General features: G+C 35.0%; 1 protein-coding gene across 5 annotated transcripts in view; it reads right to left on the bottom strand.

The window, feature by feature from the left end:
• VPS54 (VPS54 subunit of GARP complex) overlaps nucleotides 1-16,569 on the bottom strand; it is a 139,392-nt gene that overhangs the window by 113,516 nt on the left and 9,307 nt on the right. For 4 of the 5 annotated variants that reach the window (XR_015249178.1, XM_086701000.1, XM_086701001.1 and 1 more), the window contains exons 2-3: nucleotides 7,586-7,741; nucleotides 5,603-5,844 (exon numbers count right to left, since the gene is read on the bottom strand). Coding sequence is in view for 4 of the 5 variants with exons in the window: in XM_086701000.1 (XP_086557126.1) it covers nucleotides 5,603-5,844; nucleotides 7,586-7,721 (378 nt within the window). In the remaining variant the exon portion in view is untranslated. The remainder of the gene's footprint in view (nucleotides 1-5,602; nucleotides 5,845-7,585; nucleotides 7,742-16,569) is intronic. The other variant, XM_025931878.2, reaches the window with a different exon arrangement.

Genomic DNA, 16,569 nt, shown 5'->3' with positions numbered 1-16,569 from the left:
TATTATTTTACTATCTTTTTAATGTCCATGAGATCATTAGTGATATGACCTCTTTCATTTCTAGTACTAATAATTTATGTCTTTTTTTTTTAATTAACTTGGCCAGACAATTATCAAGTTTATTGATCTTCTCAAAGAAACAGCTTTCAGTTTTATTGATTCTGTTGATTTCCATTTTTCAATTTCACTGATTTCTGGTCTAATTTTTATTATTTCTTTTCTTGTTTTGTTTTATTGTAAGATACTTGACACATGATGTCATTAGTTTCAGGTACAAACACAGTGATTCACCTTCTGCTAACTTTGAATATCATTTGTTCTTTTTGTCTCCTGTGGTAAAAGCTTAGATTATTAATTTTAGATTTTTTTCTTCACTAATATACGCATTCAAACTATTAAATTTCCCTCTAAGCAATGCTTTCACTAACCCACACATTTTGATACATTTCTATCAACTTTTCCTTAAGCTCACTGATTCTTTTCTCTGACATTTCATGTCTAGTGATGAATCCATCAAAGGCATTCTTCATTTCTGCTGTTTTCTATTTCTAGAATTTCCTTTTGATTCTTATTGTTTGCATCTTTCTGCTTACATTACCCATCTATTCTTACATGTTATCTACCTTTTCCATTAAGGTCTTAGTATATTAACCATAGTTGTTTTAAATTCCCAGTCTGAGAATTCCAACATTTGTTGCCATCTGAGTCTCATTCTAGTACTTGCTCTTTAAACTGTGGGGTTTTCTTCTTCTTATCTTTAGTGTATACTATAATTCTCTGTTGAATGCCAGATATGATGTACTGGATAAAAGGAACTGAGGTAAACAGGCATTTTGTGTGAGATTTATGTTTATCTGGCTAGGAATGAGGCTGTATTTACCGTTTGCTGTAGCTACAGATGTTAGAGGCTAAAATTTCCTCTGGTGTCCTTGTTTTTGTCTCCCTTGCTGTCTTTTTTTGTTGTTGTTGTTTAATGTTTATTTATTTACTTTGAGACAGAGAGAGAGCAAATGGGGGAGGAGCAGAGAGAGAATCCCAAGCAGGTTTGTGCTGTCAGCACAGAGCTTGACACGGGGCTCGAACTCACAAATCATGAGATCATGACCTGAGAGTTGGACACTTAACAACCTGAGCCACCCAGGTGCCCCTCCCTTGCTGCCTTTACAGATTTCTTAAATATTAAGTCTGAGACATTATTAAGACAATATTAAGTCTTTTAGTTGTATTCCCTTATTATACAGGTGCCCTATTGATATGGTGGGAAGATGTGGGAGGAAGGGAAGCATTCCAGAGTTCTGTGATTAGGCCTTTGTCTTTTAGTGAGTTTGCGCCCCTGGGCTGTTACCTTCAAAAAGCCTCTAAGTTGTTGATTTTCAGTTTTTTCAGATTTTTTCTTGTGAGAACAGGAGTAGAAGCTTCCAAGCTCCTTCTAAGCTGAACCAGAAGTATTTTTAACTTTTTAAGAAATGGCTAAACTGTTTTCCAAAAGGGTTTGTACCACTCTAAATTCCCACCAACAGTATGTGAGAGTTACTCCACCAGGGCTGGCAATAGGGTGAGGCAAGCAAGGAGCCTAGGGTACAATATTTAAAGAGGTACCTACTCTTAGATTCTCATGCCCCTTCATATTTTACATCTCAGGCACCCTGCCAGCCTCATCCTAATACTTACCCTATCCTTCATATCTTCACCAAAATATGAAAGAATATGTGTAGACATGGTATTGTTTTTTCCTTAAATATTTGGTAGAAATCAACAGTGAAGCCATGAGTGCTTGAGTTTGCTTCTTGAAAAGGTATTTAACATCAATTTCTTTAATACTTTAATAAGTATAAGGCTATTCATGTTATCTATTTCTTCTTGAGTGAGATTTGGTCATTTGTGTCATTCAACAAATATGTCAGTTACTCTAACTTGTTAAGTTTATTGGCATAAAATTGTTCAAATTAGTCTTGTAACCACTGTAGAATCTGTAGTGATGTCATCACTCTCATTCTTGTTATTGGTGATTATGTTTTTTCTTCCTGGATCAGCATTGCTTATAGGTCTGCCAATTTTTTTTAAGTTTTTTTTTTTTTTAACGTTTATTCATTTTTGAGAGACAGAGAGAGACAGAGTGTGAGCAGGGGAGGGGCAGAGAGAGGGAGACACAGAATTTGAAACAGGCTCCAGGCTCTGTCTGAGCTGTCAGACCAGAGCCTGACGCAGGGCTCGAACTCTCAAACTGCGAGATCGTGACCTGAGCTGAAGTTGGACACTAAACCAACTGAGCCACCTAGGCGCCCCGGTCTGCCAATTTTATCGATCTTCTCAAAGAATCAGCTTAGGGTTTCACTGATTTTTCTCTACTGTTTCTCTACTTTCTAGTTCACTGATTTTGACTTTGATGTTTCTTTCTTTCTTCTGATTATTTTGGTTTAAATTTGTTCTTGTGGTAGCTTTTTAAGGTGGAAGTTGAAGTCACTAATTTGAGACTATTCTTCTTGTGTAATATATGCATCTACTGCTATAAATTGTTCCCTAAGTACTGCCAGAGTAGCATGCCACAAATTCTGATATGTTGTGTTTTTATTTCCACTCAGTTCAAACAAGAGCTGCCTTTGGAACAACGTAGGGGCTAGGGACACCAATGTCCAATAATCAAAAATCCAAGTATAACTTTTAACTCTCCAAACACTTAACTACCAACTACTGTGGACCAGAAGCCTTAACAGTAACAAAAAGTCAATTAACACACATTTTGTATATTACACATTACATATTATTTCTTAAAATAATCTAGAAAAAAAATGTTATTAAGAAAATCATAAGGAAGGGGCGCCTGAGTGGCTCAGTCAGTTGGGCATCCAATTTTGGCTCAGGTCATGATCTTGTGGTTCCTGAGTTTGAGCCCTGGGTCGGGCTCTGTGCTGGCAGCTCAGAGCCTAGAGCCTGCTTTGGATTCTTGTCTCCCTCTTTCTCTGTCCCTCCCCTGGCTCATGCTGTCTCTGTCTCTCTCTCTCTCTCTCTCTCAAAGATAAACATTAAAAAAAAAAAAAAAGTTTGTTTTTAAAAAAAGAAAATCATAAGGAAAATACATTTACAGTACTGTGACTGTACTTATCAAAAAAATCTGCATATAAGTGGATCTGCATGGTTCAAACCAAGTTGTTCAAGGATCAATGGTTCTAATTTCCTTTTCCTCTTCAACCCACATTTTTATTTAGAAGTGTTAATTTTGGTTTCCAAGTATTTGTGGATTTTCCACACACTTTTCTGTCAATAATTTCTAATTTAATTCTATTGTGGTCAAAGAATATACTTTGTATGACTTGAAGACTTTTAAATGTATTAACATTTGTTTTATGGTTCAGATTATGTTGATAAATGTTCCAGGAACACTTCAGAAGAAAATGTATTCTTCTGTGTTGGGTGGAATGTTATTTCAATGTGTTCTTTCAAAGTCAATTCAGGTTGATTGACAGTGCTGTCATTGAGCACTTGTTATTGAGAGACAAGTATTAAAATCCCCAACCAGAATTGTGAATTCAGCCATTTCCCCCATAAAAACCAGAATTGTGAATTCATCCATTTCCCCCATAAAATTCCTACTTTTTGTTTCATATATTTTGAAGCTCTGTTTTTACAGACTAAATGTTTAGAAATATATCCTCTTGATTAACTTAACACTTTTATCATTATAAAATAATCGTTACCCCTAGGATAGTCTTTGCTTGGAAATCTGCTTTGGTTGGTATTAATACAGCCATTCCAGCTTTCTTTTGACTGGTGTTAGCATGGTATATCTTTTTCCATCGTTTTACTTTTCAAATGTTCTGTGTCTCTGTATTTAAAGTACACTTCTTATAGGCAGCATACAGTTGGGTCTTGCTTTTTCATCCAATCTCACACTCTCTGACTTGTAATCAGGGTGCTTAAACATTTACATTTAATATGATTATTGACAGGGTTAGGTTTAGGTCTATCATCTTTAAGTTTTTCTTTTTTCTCATCCATTCTTTGCTCCCTTTTTACCCTTTTTCTGCCTTTGTTTGCATTGAGAATTTTTTTCATTTCATGTTATCTCTTCTGTTGGCTTATTAGCTATAATACTTTGTTATTTTAGTGGTTGCTTAAGGGTTTATTGTTCATAATCCTTGTTAGAAATGTAAGCTTTTTAATGGAGAGAAATAGTGTGTTTTGGTCTCTGTTGTATCCCTAGTGTTTAGAACAGTGCCTGGCACATGGAAGGCATTTAATAAATATTTGATCAATAAATGGATAAACAGAGAAGCCAAATGGTAGGTTATGGGGCATGAGATTACAAACCATCAAAAAGAAGGCATATTAAAGCTCATCCACTTAACAACATCCAGACAGCTATGATTGTTGAAAACAACACAAAAACTTGGGGCACCTGGGTGGCTCAGTTGATTAAGCATCAGACTCTTGTCTCAGCCCAGGTCTTAATCTCAGGGTCATGAGTTCAAGCCCCATGTTGCACTCCATACTAGGTAGGCATGGAGCCTACTTTAAAAAAAAAAAAAAGAGGAACACAAAAACTCTAGACAGCATATGTGAATATACATTATATAAAAGTAAATAATATTTACAGGTGCTGTACAAAAATAGTAGGTAGTACTAAAAATTAACCAGATACTGTATAGTACTAATGCCAATAGTGTAATCATATTTAGCCTATTTCCAAATCATAAAAGGAACAAAGTAATCAAGTGAAATGAAGTCAGCTAAATGCAAATTAGGCTTGCTAATGAAAAAAGTATAAAAAGGGATATTATAAAAATATAAATATCCCCTCTTCTACATGTAATATAAAACGTGATCACTATAGTTAATAACACTGTATTGCATATTTGAAAGTTCCTAGGAAAGATTTTTTAAATCCTCATAACGAAAAAAAAAATTTTTGTAACTATGTATGGTGACAGAGGTTAACTAGACTTATGGTGACCATTTTGCAATATATATAAATATCAAATCATTATGTTGTACACTTGAAACTATTATAATGTTATATGGCAATTATATTTCAGTAAAAAAAGAAGTTTTAATATCCCCTGTTCCATTTTAAAAGTGAGTTTCTTAAAAAACTAAAATGGTAACCAAAATTATATTGAAAATACTGACTAAAAATGAATAACAAGCCATCTCAAACTTAGGACCACTCGCTCAGAACTGAATGTAGAGCAATATATTATGTCTAAAGGTATCAAGACTATCTGCCAGAGCTAGCATGCTCTATTAAATTCTTTGTGGTAAATAAGAAACAAAGAAACAGTTCTATTCTGCTCATTTCTTAAACTTCACAAATCATCTGGGTTTTACTGGCCTAACAGAACAATTTTCTCCTTGGGAGGCAGGGTGAGTTGCATGTTGAATCTTAGCACTATTAGAAAAGTATAAGTGTGAAAAATCACTCCAGTAAGAGAAATATATTTACATATATCTAAGCAAAGAATTAAATACAACCCAGGACAGTAGAATGAATATAGACAGAAAAGAATACTGTAAGCTCATCAAAGATTATTGGTCAAAAATCTATAATAAATCAAACTAAAGATCTTTCTATCCCTTTTGACCTGACTTCAAGATTAGATATTACCTGAGAGATTTCCTGTTGATACACTGTAAAATGTTCCTTGCTGATCTGTGGGAGGTAGAATGAAGGTATGACTTCAGTGTCCACAAAGTCCAATCCCCATGTTTTTGTGAAGAAGTCAGATTCTCTTTTTGCTAATCTAGGATCATTTAATGCTGCTGGGAGGTTTACTTTGGAATGATATATAGTCCATCTATGTTGATCTGTAACTAGAGATGGGGTAACACATAAACTATTTGAATCACCTGCAAAAAGTAAACAAGAAAACTCTGTAAACTAAGTTCTACATTTGAAAGTACATCCAAGAAAAATAAAAATTGCTTAGTTTCTGCTCTATGCCAAGGCACCAAAATCTCTCTTTTATAACAAACGTTTTAATGAAAATCAATCTGATTAAATAAACTTCAGCTTTCAGCATCAATTGCCAAGGGAGGGAAAAGCATGTAAAAGATAAAGAATACACAAAATTTGAGAGTTGTATTTGCATCACGGGGTGGATCATAAAGAAAGTCTTTCATTAGTTCCTTTCCTTAATGTACAATTTCTCTTTTTTCAACATCAAAACTCTTCTACCTTTTTATTATATATATTCTATCCTTTAATACTCCATATTTTTCACAGGTTTACCTCTTTTCTGTTGTATTATGGCAGACACACCTGGTTCTAATATCCTTTGTTTGGCTTATGATTAGATGCCAGAAATGCTGCTGTGGCATTAATCATAGAGGAAACAAAAATATATAGTCAATTCTTGTTATTCATGGTAGTTTTGTTCTATAAAGTCATGGTAACAATTAGCAAATACGGAACCACTATTCCTAGGGGAAACAGAGGGGTAGGTACCTCCAAGCCTCTGTTCACAAAATTTTCATCAACCAGTCAATAAATAATCTTCTTCTGTGTTTCTGTTTAAAGACACCTTATTTAATATATATTGTTCATTCATTAACACTGAACTCATGGCTCACACCACTGTAATTCATACCTGAATGAATTTTCTTCATTAGTGCATACATTGCAGTCTTTTTGTGCTTAGAAACATTAGAAAGCACTTCAGCCCTACATCTGGTAACCATTTTTAAACAGCAAAAGCACCAATAAAAAGCTCAAAAATGCAAAAAATGTGGCACTGTTTAGACCACAAAAAAAGATACTTGTTTATAGCATGAGAGCTAAGACAAGAAGGCAAAGTGTTGCCTTGTTCAACCTTAGGTAGGTACATGTGCATCAGGCAATTCAAATTTTTCATTCCTCTGCAAATGGCTGCAAATAATGACAAAAGTGCCACAAGTATTGATTTTAGGGTTACAAATAAATTTCAGGGATCAGGCAAACTTACAAACACAGAATCCACAAATAATAAGAATTGACTATACTATGTTTAACTAAAAAGCTTCAAATCTCTAGCTTCCGTTTTCAAAACTTTTTTTTCCGTTTATGCAAGTAATTTCTTCTATGGAAATGCATGAAAAGAACTATATTCCAATTTTCCAATCAACTTCCAAATTATCTATCTCTTTAGTTTTAACACTATAAAATTTATTCTTTTAAGTATAGCTGACCTTTGAACAATGGAAGGATTGGGGTACAGACCACTCCCCTCCCCATGTAGTCAAAAATCCACATCTAACTTCAACTCTGCCAAACTTTACTAATAGCCTACTGTTGACTGGAAGCCCTACAGATAACATAAATAGTCAATTAACACATTCTGTATGTTATATATATTATATACTATATCCTTACAAATAAAGTAAGCTAGAGGAAAGAAAATATTACTAAAAAATCCATAAGGAGAAAATATAGTTATAGTACTGTACTGTATTTATAAAAAAAAAAAAAAAAAAGCTACATATAAGTGGACTCCTGTAGTTCAAACCCCATGTTGTTCAAGGGTCAACTGTATACAGAATCTGACTACTCATTTAAAGAGAATACAAACCCTCAGGAAAAATCTTCAAACCAACGAACAGAAAAAGGCCTTACCTGTGGGCTCCTTGGGACATACATCTGGCAGTGACTGCACAGGTCGAATGTGTTTTGTTGGATCTACCTCTTTTTTAAAGAAAACATCTCTGCTGCTTCCTTGAGGCACTGGTGAAGAACTGTGGCTTGAAGCCATTGCATAAAATCACCACTCAACTGAAAATAAGTAACAAGTAATAATCAAGATACTTAACACAAATCAAAATTCATCTGTAAGTATTATGCAGGTCTCACACTTTCTCTGAAAAGGATACATTATCCAAAAATCCCTCAAGGTATAAGTATACAATTTGAATACTATTAACTGTATCACTCATAATTAGTTACTAAGAAAGTAATTTGTCCTTGTTTGAAAAGTATTCTCCCGGAAGTGAAATATCTTCAGTCTTTTATCCAAAGTGCAAAATAGATACCAAAGCTGTAACCAATTATATATTAAAGATGAAAACATCCATTCATTCAGCAAGCATACAGTAATTACGCATTATAAGCAAATGGGTTTTTGAAGTCTGACTGCAGAAATTCTTCACTTACCAGCAGTATAACCTCAAGGAAATTTACTTAACCTTTGTGTACCTTACCTCATTTGTAAAAATGGACATGAAAAGAGCTCCCATTTCACAAACATTTTGTAAGAGTAAAAGGAATGGATGTATATATAAAGCATTTAAAACAACGTTCGTCTCAAAAGTTAGTGTTTATAAATGTTAGTTACCGTCATGATTATTACGACTAAGTGACAACCGACAACCGTTATCAATTATAAAAGAAGTATTACTCTCCAAGGTGTCTGCAATTACATTAAGTAATGACAACAATCAAAACACTAAGCAAAACACAGGTTAACCTATGTCTACATTGTTCACTAGGTCCTAAAAGAATTTGTGGGGCAAGACAACATAACGTAGGCTACAGTTTCAGGTAAAACTTTACAAATGAAGCAGTACATAACCTGGATACTGAAGAATATGTATTATTTTATTACTGGAGAGTAGATAATCTTATAGTGCAGAGTATACATATCAAATAACAGGTATTCAATAAACATTTTTCAATGAAGGAATAAATAAATGAACATAAACAGAAGTTTACAGCTGAAAGGGAACTTAGAGAGATCATCTAGTCTAAGTTCCCTCATACTGGAGATAAGTATAGCAAGGCTCAGAAAGACTAGGGGGTTTACAAAGACACATGGGTTTTAACAAAAAAAAAAAAAAAAAAAAGCCTACTCAGGAAATCTGGTGAATATACTAAGGGTAAGAAATAAAGAGCAGAGACAAAGCTGAGAATGGTGACAAAAAATTAATCTACTCTAACTCTCCCCTAGCTTAGTGGAAAGCTAAAACTGACATTTCCTAGACTTCTTTGGTTTTTTTTTATTTTTTATTAGTTTTCTTTATTTTTGAGAGACAGAGAGAGACAAAGCGTGTGGGGGGGAGGGGCAGAGAGAGAGGGAGACACAGAATTGGAAGCAGGCTCCAGGCTCTGAGCTGTCAGCACAGAGAGAGCCCGATGCGGGGCCCGAACTCACGAACCGTGAGATCATGACCTGAGCCAAAGTTGGACGCTCAACTGACTGAGCCACCCAGGCGCCCCCCAGACTTCTTTGATTATCTGTCACAGTCCTCCTAATGCAAAAGAAACAAATCCAATTACACCACTAAGACCGTAAGAAACAAACTGTTAAGAAAATGCACAAAGATAAATAACTTCCTTAGGGTCCCTGAACAGAAAGCAAACAATAACATGAACAAAGGTTAAGGGACATGGAATAATCATTAAGACTATGTGGAAACTGACATGGCTAGAGTAAAACGCTTGTATTGGGAAGTACTGAAAAATAAATCATACTTAAATACACACACACACACACACACACACACACACACACAGAACATGGCCAGATGAATTAATCAGGGTCTTGGTTTGAAAGGGATCACTGGCCTGTTACATATATATCCATACACATTAAGTGTATGGTTTTATATATATACATATATATATATGTATACATATATACATGTATACATATATATATGTATATATATATATAAAACATATATTTGAGAGAGAAAAGATAATCTAAAGGATAGGAAAGTATATAATACATAATCCTGTATATCAAGTATTTAGTAAGGATAATTCCAAATTTAACATAAGGTCTATTTAACTTTATTAATTTCATCAAATAAAATGGCTAAATTAAAGACATTTTGACATTTGTAGAGGTAAGCTACAAATATATGGAAAATGTATTTATATTGATTGCCCATTGCTTGGTGTCAGATAAATCAAATACTGATTGATAGCACACTACTATTTCAATTTATACTATTTACCATCATGTTGTTTTAACAGCAAAAAGAAATCCTAAGCGCCATCTCAGGAAGCCAGAAATACTTGAGGAGATGGAGACTAAACTAGTCTAGAAAAAATTTCTAGACTCCTATAAGTTATTTCAGTATTTGAGGTGGTGGGGGAGTGGTACCTTATTAACTCTTTAAAGATTCTGAACTGGGACACATATGTAGGTTTTGTTTGTTTGTTTTCCTACACTTCTAATTCTTCTTATGAAATGGGGGAACATCTCTAACTATAAAGAGAGTATGTAAAATTAGGGGACTGCCTATATAGGGGAGTCCCAATTTCAAACCATTTGTCTCTCCATTTCTTTCAATCATCCTGAGTTTATTAAGATTTCCCCACAGTAAGAACCAAACGTTGTATTAATGGCCACATAAGTATGATGCAGATACTTAGTGTGGGGGGGAGGTGCAATCACTAGTAATAAAATATTTTGGATTTATTCATAAGGCATGGATGCATAAACAAATACACCAAATCCCTGTGGCCTCTAAACCAAACAACTTCAGCAAAAAAAATAATCTTTCATTGAAAAGCTAAAGAACAGAAATGATGAGGCATCCTAGTAAGAAAGTTTCAGTGTAACCTAAGAATAGTTTGTCTATCCAGAAAAAAAAAAAAAAAACTAGCAAAAACAATAACAAAAAACACAGAATACAGAGAAAAAGAAAGCTCTATGCACTAAATGCAGGTAACCTCTGATTTCTAATACTTCCACTTTACATCTAGAAACAAATTTGGCATTTAATCAGCGGTCACCTACAATGAGAATCTGTAAATCACTCCACCATTCTTTACACAATCATCTTTTCATAATTATATCAATACCATACTCAACTATTATATTCTCTTGAAGCCTTCTTCGGTTTCTCACACTTAAGTCACCCTTTATGTATTTCTATTTTTGCAACAACCATACTGAAAATTTGGTCTTTATACAGGTCTTCTCTATTAGACTATGAACTTCTTGATGTTTCCATTTTCCTGTGTATTCTATGTGCCTAACACAATTCCTGGCACACAGATAGATATATAATAAATACTTTAGAGATGGATTAAATGGGTAATATGTAGAACAGATCAGAAGAGAGATGTTAGTTAGACAGCTACTGATAATCCTTAAGTGAATAGATAAGAGCATGGGTATGAGTTGATAAGGAAAGAAACAGTCTCATTCATTTCATTCCAAAAGAATTTGTAAGGATGAGTAAGATCAGAAACATGTGTACAGGAGTGCTGATGCATAGCGGCACTTGTACCCCAATGTTTACAGCAGCACTTTCAATAATACCCAAATTATGAAAAGAGCCTAAATGTCCATCAACTGATGAATGGACAAAGAAGTTGTGGTTTATATACACAATGGAATACTACGTGGCAATGAGAAAGAATAAAATATGGCCTTTTGTAGCAATGTGGATGGAACTGGAGAGTGTTATGCTAAGTGAAACAAGTCATAGAGAGAAAGACAGATACCATATATTTTCACTCTTATGTGAATCCTGAGAAACTTAACAGAAGACCATGGGGGAGGGGAAGGGGAAAAAAAAAGTTACAGAGAGGGAAGGAGGCAAACCAGAAGAGACTCTTAAAAACTGAGAATAAACTGAGGGTTGATGGGGGGGGGGGGGGGGTGGGAGGAGGGGAAAGTGGGTGATGGGCATTGAGGAGGGCACCCGTTGCGATGAGCACTGGGTGTAGTATGGAAACCAATTTGACAATAAATTTCATATTAAAAAAAAAAAGAAACATGTGACTGTCTTTCTTTTATAGCTCAAAGTATCTTTTTATGTTACAAGTTAGGTTAAAAGCTTCTATTAAAAGTTCCTAAAACAATGTCACTCCAGAAGCACAGAGCATACAAAGGGCTCGGACTGGTTTCTAAATGTAGGCACACACTGTTTTTCCAAAGTTTGCATTATGCCAGTCTGCTTTTACTAAAGACCTACATTAGCACCTGTTTTCACTAACCAAAAGAAATCCAAAGAGGATTTTTGCTTTTCTTTAAAAAGGTGAGAGGCAAAAACCGCATTCAGCGTTTGCAGCAAGCCATCACAGAGGCAGGACACACCCAAAGCAGCAAGTGTAGCACTGCCAAACTACCTTCCTGAAATTACACTCAGCACCTCACAAACAAGCTACCGTAGCTTTGAACCGTGTATCTTAGTATCTGTGCTTTTTCTCAATTTATTCTAGGCAACCATTGGTAATACGTGTCTTAAGAAATAGGAGAAGCCTAAAACATGTCATTTTGGGGGTCTGGGAACGTTCAAACATTTTCCCATAAAAATTAATGGTAAGTGTTTCTCTGCTTTACACTATTTCAGTTTTACAAAAGATTTCACAGGTATGCTCTACTTTCAAGTAATAAGTGAAAACTATACCATCTTCACAAAGAAACCACGGTTCACTGAAGAAATATCTGAGTTCAGACCTGGAGCACAGGGGAAAAAAAAAAAAGTTGATCCTGAGAACTCTTGCGTCAGAAAGCAAGTAAATGCTCAAAGACCAGAAGGATCTGTCAAAAGGACAAAGGACCAAGTAAAAAGGGTGCTCAAATGCCACTGGCGGGACAATTTGAGCACGCCAAAAAAAAAAAAAAAAAAAGGAAAAGAAACTTACTTGAGTGTAACATATTGGCTAAATAAAAATTAATGAATATACAGTGATACTTAGGGGAAGAAAAAGACATGAGGAAAAGTGGGTGGAGTGGGATGAGGAAAGGAAATCTCTTCTTTACAGAACAAAGCCAGTAATAAATGTAGAAGGAGGAACTGAATTAGTTGTAACCCTAAGGTATAAACCAATTCAGGCAATAATCATCGATGTATGCTAAAGCTACTAGGTGAAAGGTTGTTCAGATTCAGAACACTCATCTTGTGCCAAAGTATTACCCCACAGATTACTAAGCAATGCAAAGGGGAAAATGTATCTTTAAAATCTGGTTGTCACTACCTTAACTAAGTCATCAAACTTGGCATCATTGACAATAGTATGACAACTTAATATTATGAGTCATGAAATGACAATATAAAATAAACATCATCACCTCTGAAGCATTCTCACCAAAAATATTGAAGCCTCTGCACCAGGAGTTAAGCTTTTCTATCCTATGGATTCCTTGGCAGTCTGGTGAAGTCTACAGACACCTTCCCAGAATAATTTAGTTTATAATGCATAAAATACATTAGATTACAATGGACAACTATACTGAGATAAACTTTTTAAAATGTAATACAGTAATTGTTTGCTTCTCACTTAATGCAAATCTACCTTAATTTCTAAGCAATAATTGAGCTTAAATATTTCAAGGTATCTGCAACACATTAATGTGACATGAAAATATTTGAAATTTCTACTAGTGACAAAGTTACAGGCAGTGCTAATATCCCTATGAAGGGTTATCTACATTCATAATTAAAGGAAACACTTAAAATCCAGTTAAAGCAGGTTTCTTTTGACCATGGCACTATTGACATTTTGAGCTGAGTAATTCTTTGTTATTGGGTGTTTTCCGTCTATGCATTTTAGGATCTTTAGATGTATTCTTGGCCTCTATTCACTTGATGCCAATAGTACCCTCCCCTGCCACATATACAGTTATGACAACCAAAAATGTGTCTACACAAAGCCAAATATGCTGAGGTGGAGAAAAGAAGGGAGAAAACAAAATCACCCCAAGTGATAACCAATGAGTTAAAATAAAGATGATCATAAGATAAATGAACATATGAACTGACTGAAGGTGCTAATATCAATTCTTACAATAAGTATTAATAAAGGTTCATTTCTTTTTTCCTTCTATTAAAAAAATGAAGAATCCTTAGGCTGGGTGAAACCTTACAAAGGATTTTGGACTTGATCCACAAGACTAGTGAGTCATTACAGACTTAAAGACACTGGTGTTAAATCCATCACTCTATAAGATATCAGTAAGGAGGGCCAAGTACAGAACCTAAGAGGACTTGAACATTTCCGAAGAAAGAAAGATATAAAGGAAAGCTTGTGATAAAGAAGGAACATCCAAGAAGGTGGGAGAAATATCAATTGAGAATTCACAAATAAATAAGGGGGGAAAAACCATCATTTAGATTTGGCAATTAGGCAGTGACCAGTTACATCAGAAACAATGTCAAGTTCAACAGTGGGCACAGAAGCCAGACTGCAGAAGCTGGAGTGGAACAGGAGGGGAAATTAAAAAACAATGGCTATTGTTTCAAGAGACTTAATTATGAGATTACAAAACAGAATATATAATCACATTTGATATAAAAACTTTACATAACTCTCTCTACATACACATAATGTATAAAAAGGTATACAACAAAACAGTGGTTATTATAACAAGCCTTTCCTGACCACTATATCTAAGCACATCCTCTCCCTTCTCTTCCCCCATCCAAACACACACACACACACACACTCCATTATTCTCGATCACTAGCATTATAGCGTGATCTTTTTAGTACTTGCTCCAATTATAACCGATTATTTACCTGTTAATTTTGTCTCCCCCACTATACTGAAAACTTACTTGTTTCATTCACCTTCCTATGCCACACTCAGCAGAGTCTAGGCAATCAGTAAAATGCATGAATATTCAATGAATGAATGAACAATATCATGGATAAAGAAGTAATAAGCACAAATAAGCCGCTAACAATGTCTCATATAAGTTCATATAAGTTCATATTCATTTCAACAATCTAAAAACATACAAAATCAAAAATACATTCTCTTCTTTGCATACATTATGTGACTTTCTAAAATTTTATTCTAGATTCTCTACATTCTTGAAACATAGTATATATAATATACTTAAGAAAACTGGCCATAAAGTGAGTTAGGTATCTATCACTTATTAGTTGTGTGACCTTAGTTTTCTCATTTTTAAAATGGAACAACAACAGTATCTTCCACTTAGCAATGTTATAAAATTTAAATGGAATATAACTTACATAACCTATGTAAGCTCATGGCACAATACTTGGCACACAGTAGACATTCAATAAACAACTTTACTACTATTTATTATTACAAACATCTTAAGTATTAATATTTGGACTGTGTCATACAAAGTTTTATAATCAATTTAAACTTTAGGACCCTGAGCCTCCTCTACTGGTGTCCTTTGCTTGAGTGTCCCTAGTTTAGGGGGAGAGGAGGCAGCAAAATAATATGAGCAGATATAATTTACTATCAGAAAAGTAAACAATAACTAAACTAAACTAAACAATAGAACAGTGATCCTCAAAGCTATGCTAGTAAAAAGAGAGAAAAAATAATATTGGAAAATGATGTTGAAACTAGAAAAGGTGTGGCCTAGAACAGAAGCAACAAGTTTGATGACAAAAACTGTGCAAGAGAGGAAAGATGAGGGAGAGAAGGCAGAGAGGCTAGAAATAATGATTTAGAAGACATCTGAATAAAGGTCAAAGTTGAATCTATGGGAGTAGAGTGGATGAGATAAAAATTACAATCTCTGAGTTGGAGGGAACTTTGAAAGACCATCTAGCTCAACTTTTACCTAATATAGGAATCTTTTCTACATGGGGTCTTGCCTTCACTTGAAAACCTTCAATAGTGGAGAAGCGACTACTTCAAAAGCAGGTTATTACTGTAAAATAATTATGATTGCTTTAGGAAGAAAATTCTTTCATGTAGTGTACAGAACCCTGCCTCCATGAATTTTCCATTGCTATCTCCAGTTCAATTACATTACAGGAGTAAGAGAAAATACTTCTAGTCATAGGAAAGTAATATCACAAAGTACAAAAAAAAAAAAAAAGATGGCTAATGAGAGCTCAGAGAAATGGGTAGAAAGGGGTAGACCAAATACATTTATCAGGAAAGGAAGAAAGCAATCAGAAATACCATCCTTACAGAAACAAGGGAGAAGTGTCCAATAGCAAAGTGTGAACAGTAGTGTCAACATGATGCAGAGAGAGAGGTCAAGGTTACTAACTTCAGAAAGGATACTGAATTAGGGGTGCCTGGGTGGCTCAGTCAGTTGAGCTTGAGCGACCGACTTGGGCTCAGGTGATGCTCTCACAGTTCGTGGATTTGAGCCCCACATGGGGCTCTGTACTGACATCTCAGAGCCTGGAGCCTGCTTCAGATTCTGTCTCCCTCTCTCTCTCTGCCCCTCCCCCGCTCAAGCTCTGTCTCTCTCTCTCTCTCTCTCAAAAGTAAATAAACATTAAAAAAATTTTAGAAAGAAAGGATACATTATTAGAATAATATTAGGACAGTGGTTGGGGCAGATGCCATACCACAAAAGGTTAAGTAAGTAATGAAGTACTAAAGGCAACAAGATTAACATCTTTTTGGTGGTGAAAGAAAACAAACTAAATGTTGAGCAAGAATTTTTTTAGGTCCCGGAGACCTGAGCATATATGTAGGCAAACAGCAAGAAACCAACTGAAGGGTGAGATTAAAAAGGAACAGGAAAAGGTACTAGGGCCAAGAAGATGGAGGGAGAAAGAAGAGTTAGATAAACACAGGGATTTGGGGGTGGCGGTGAAGGCAGAGACAAAAATCACTCCCAGGGACTATGAGGCACTTTACACTATGCCCCACCTTGAGAAAGGCAGGACTTTGTCAGGCAACAGAAAATGAGC

The sequence above is a fragment of the Puma concolor genome, chromosome A3 (assembly GCF_028749965.1).
Source record: "Puma concolor isolate L17-30 chromosome A3, mPumCon1.1.hap2, whole genome shotgun sequence".
NCBI classification, from domain to species: Eukaryota; Metazoa; Chordata; class Mammalia; order Carnivora; family Felidae; genus Puma; species Puma concolor.
This window is presented reverse-complemented; position numbering and strand designations above follow the sequence as displayed.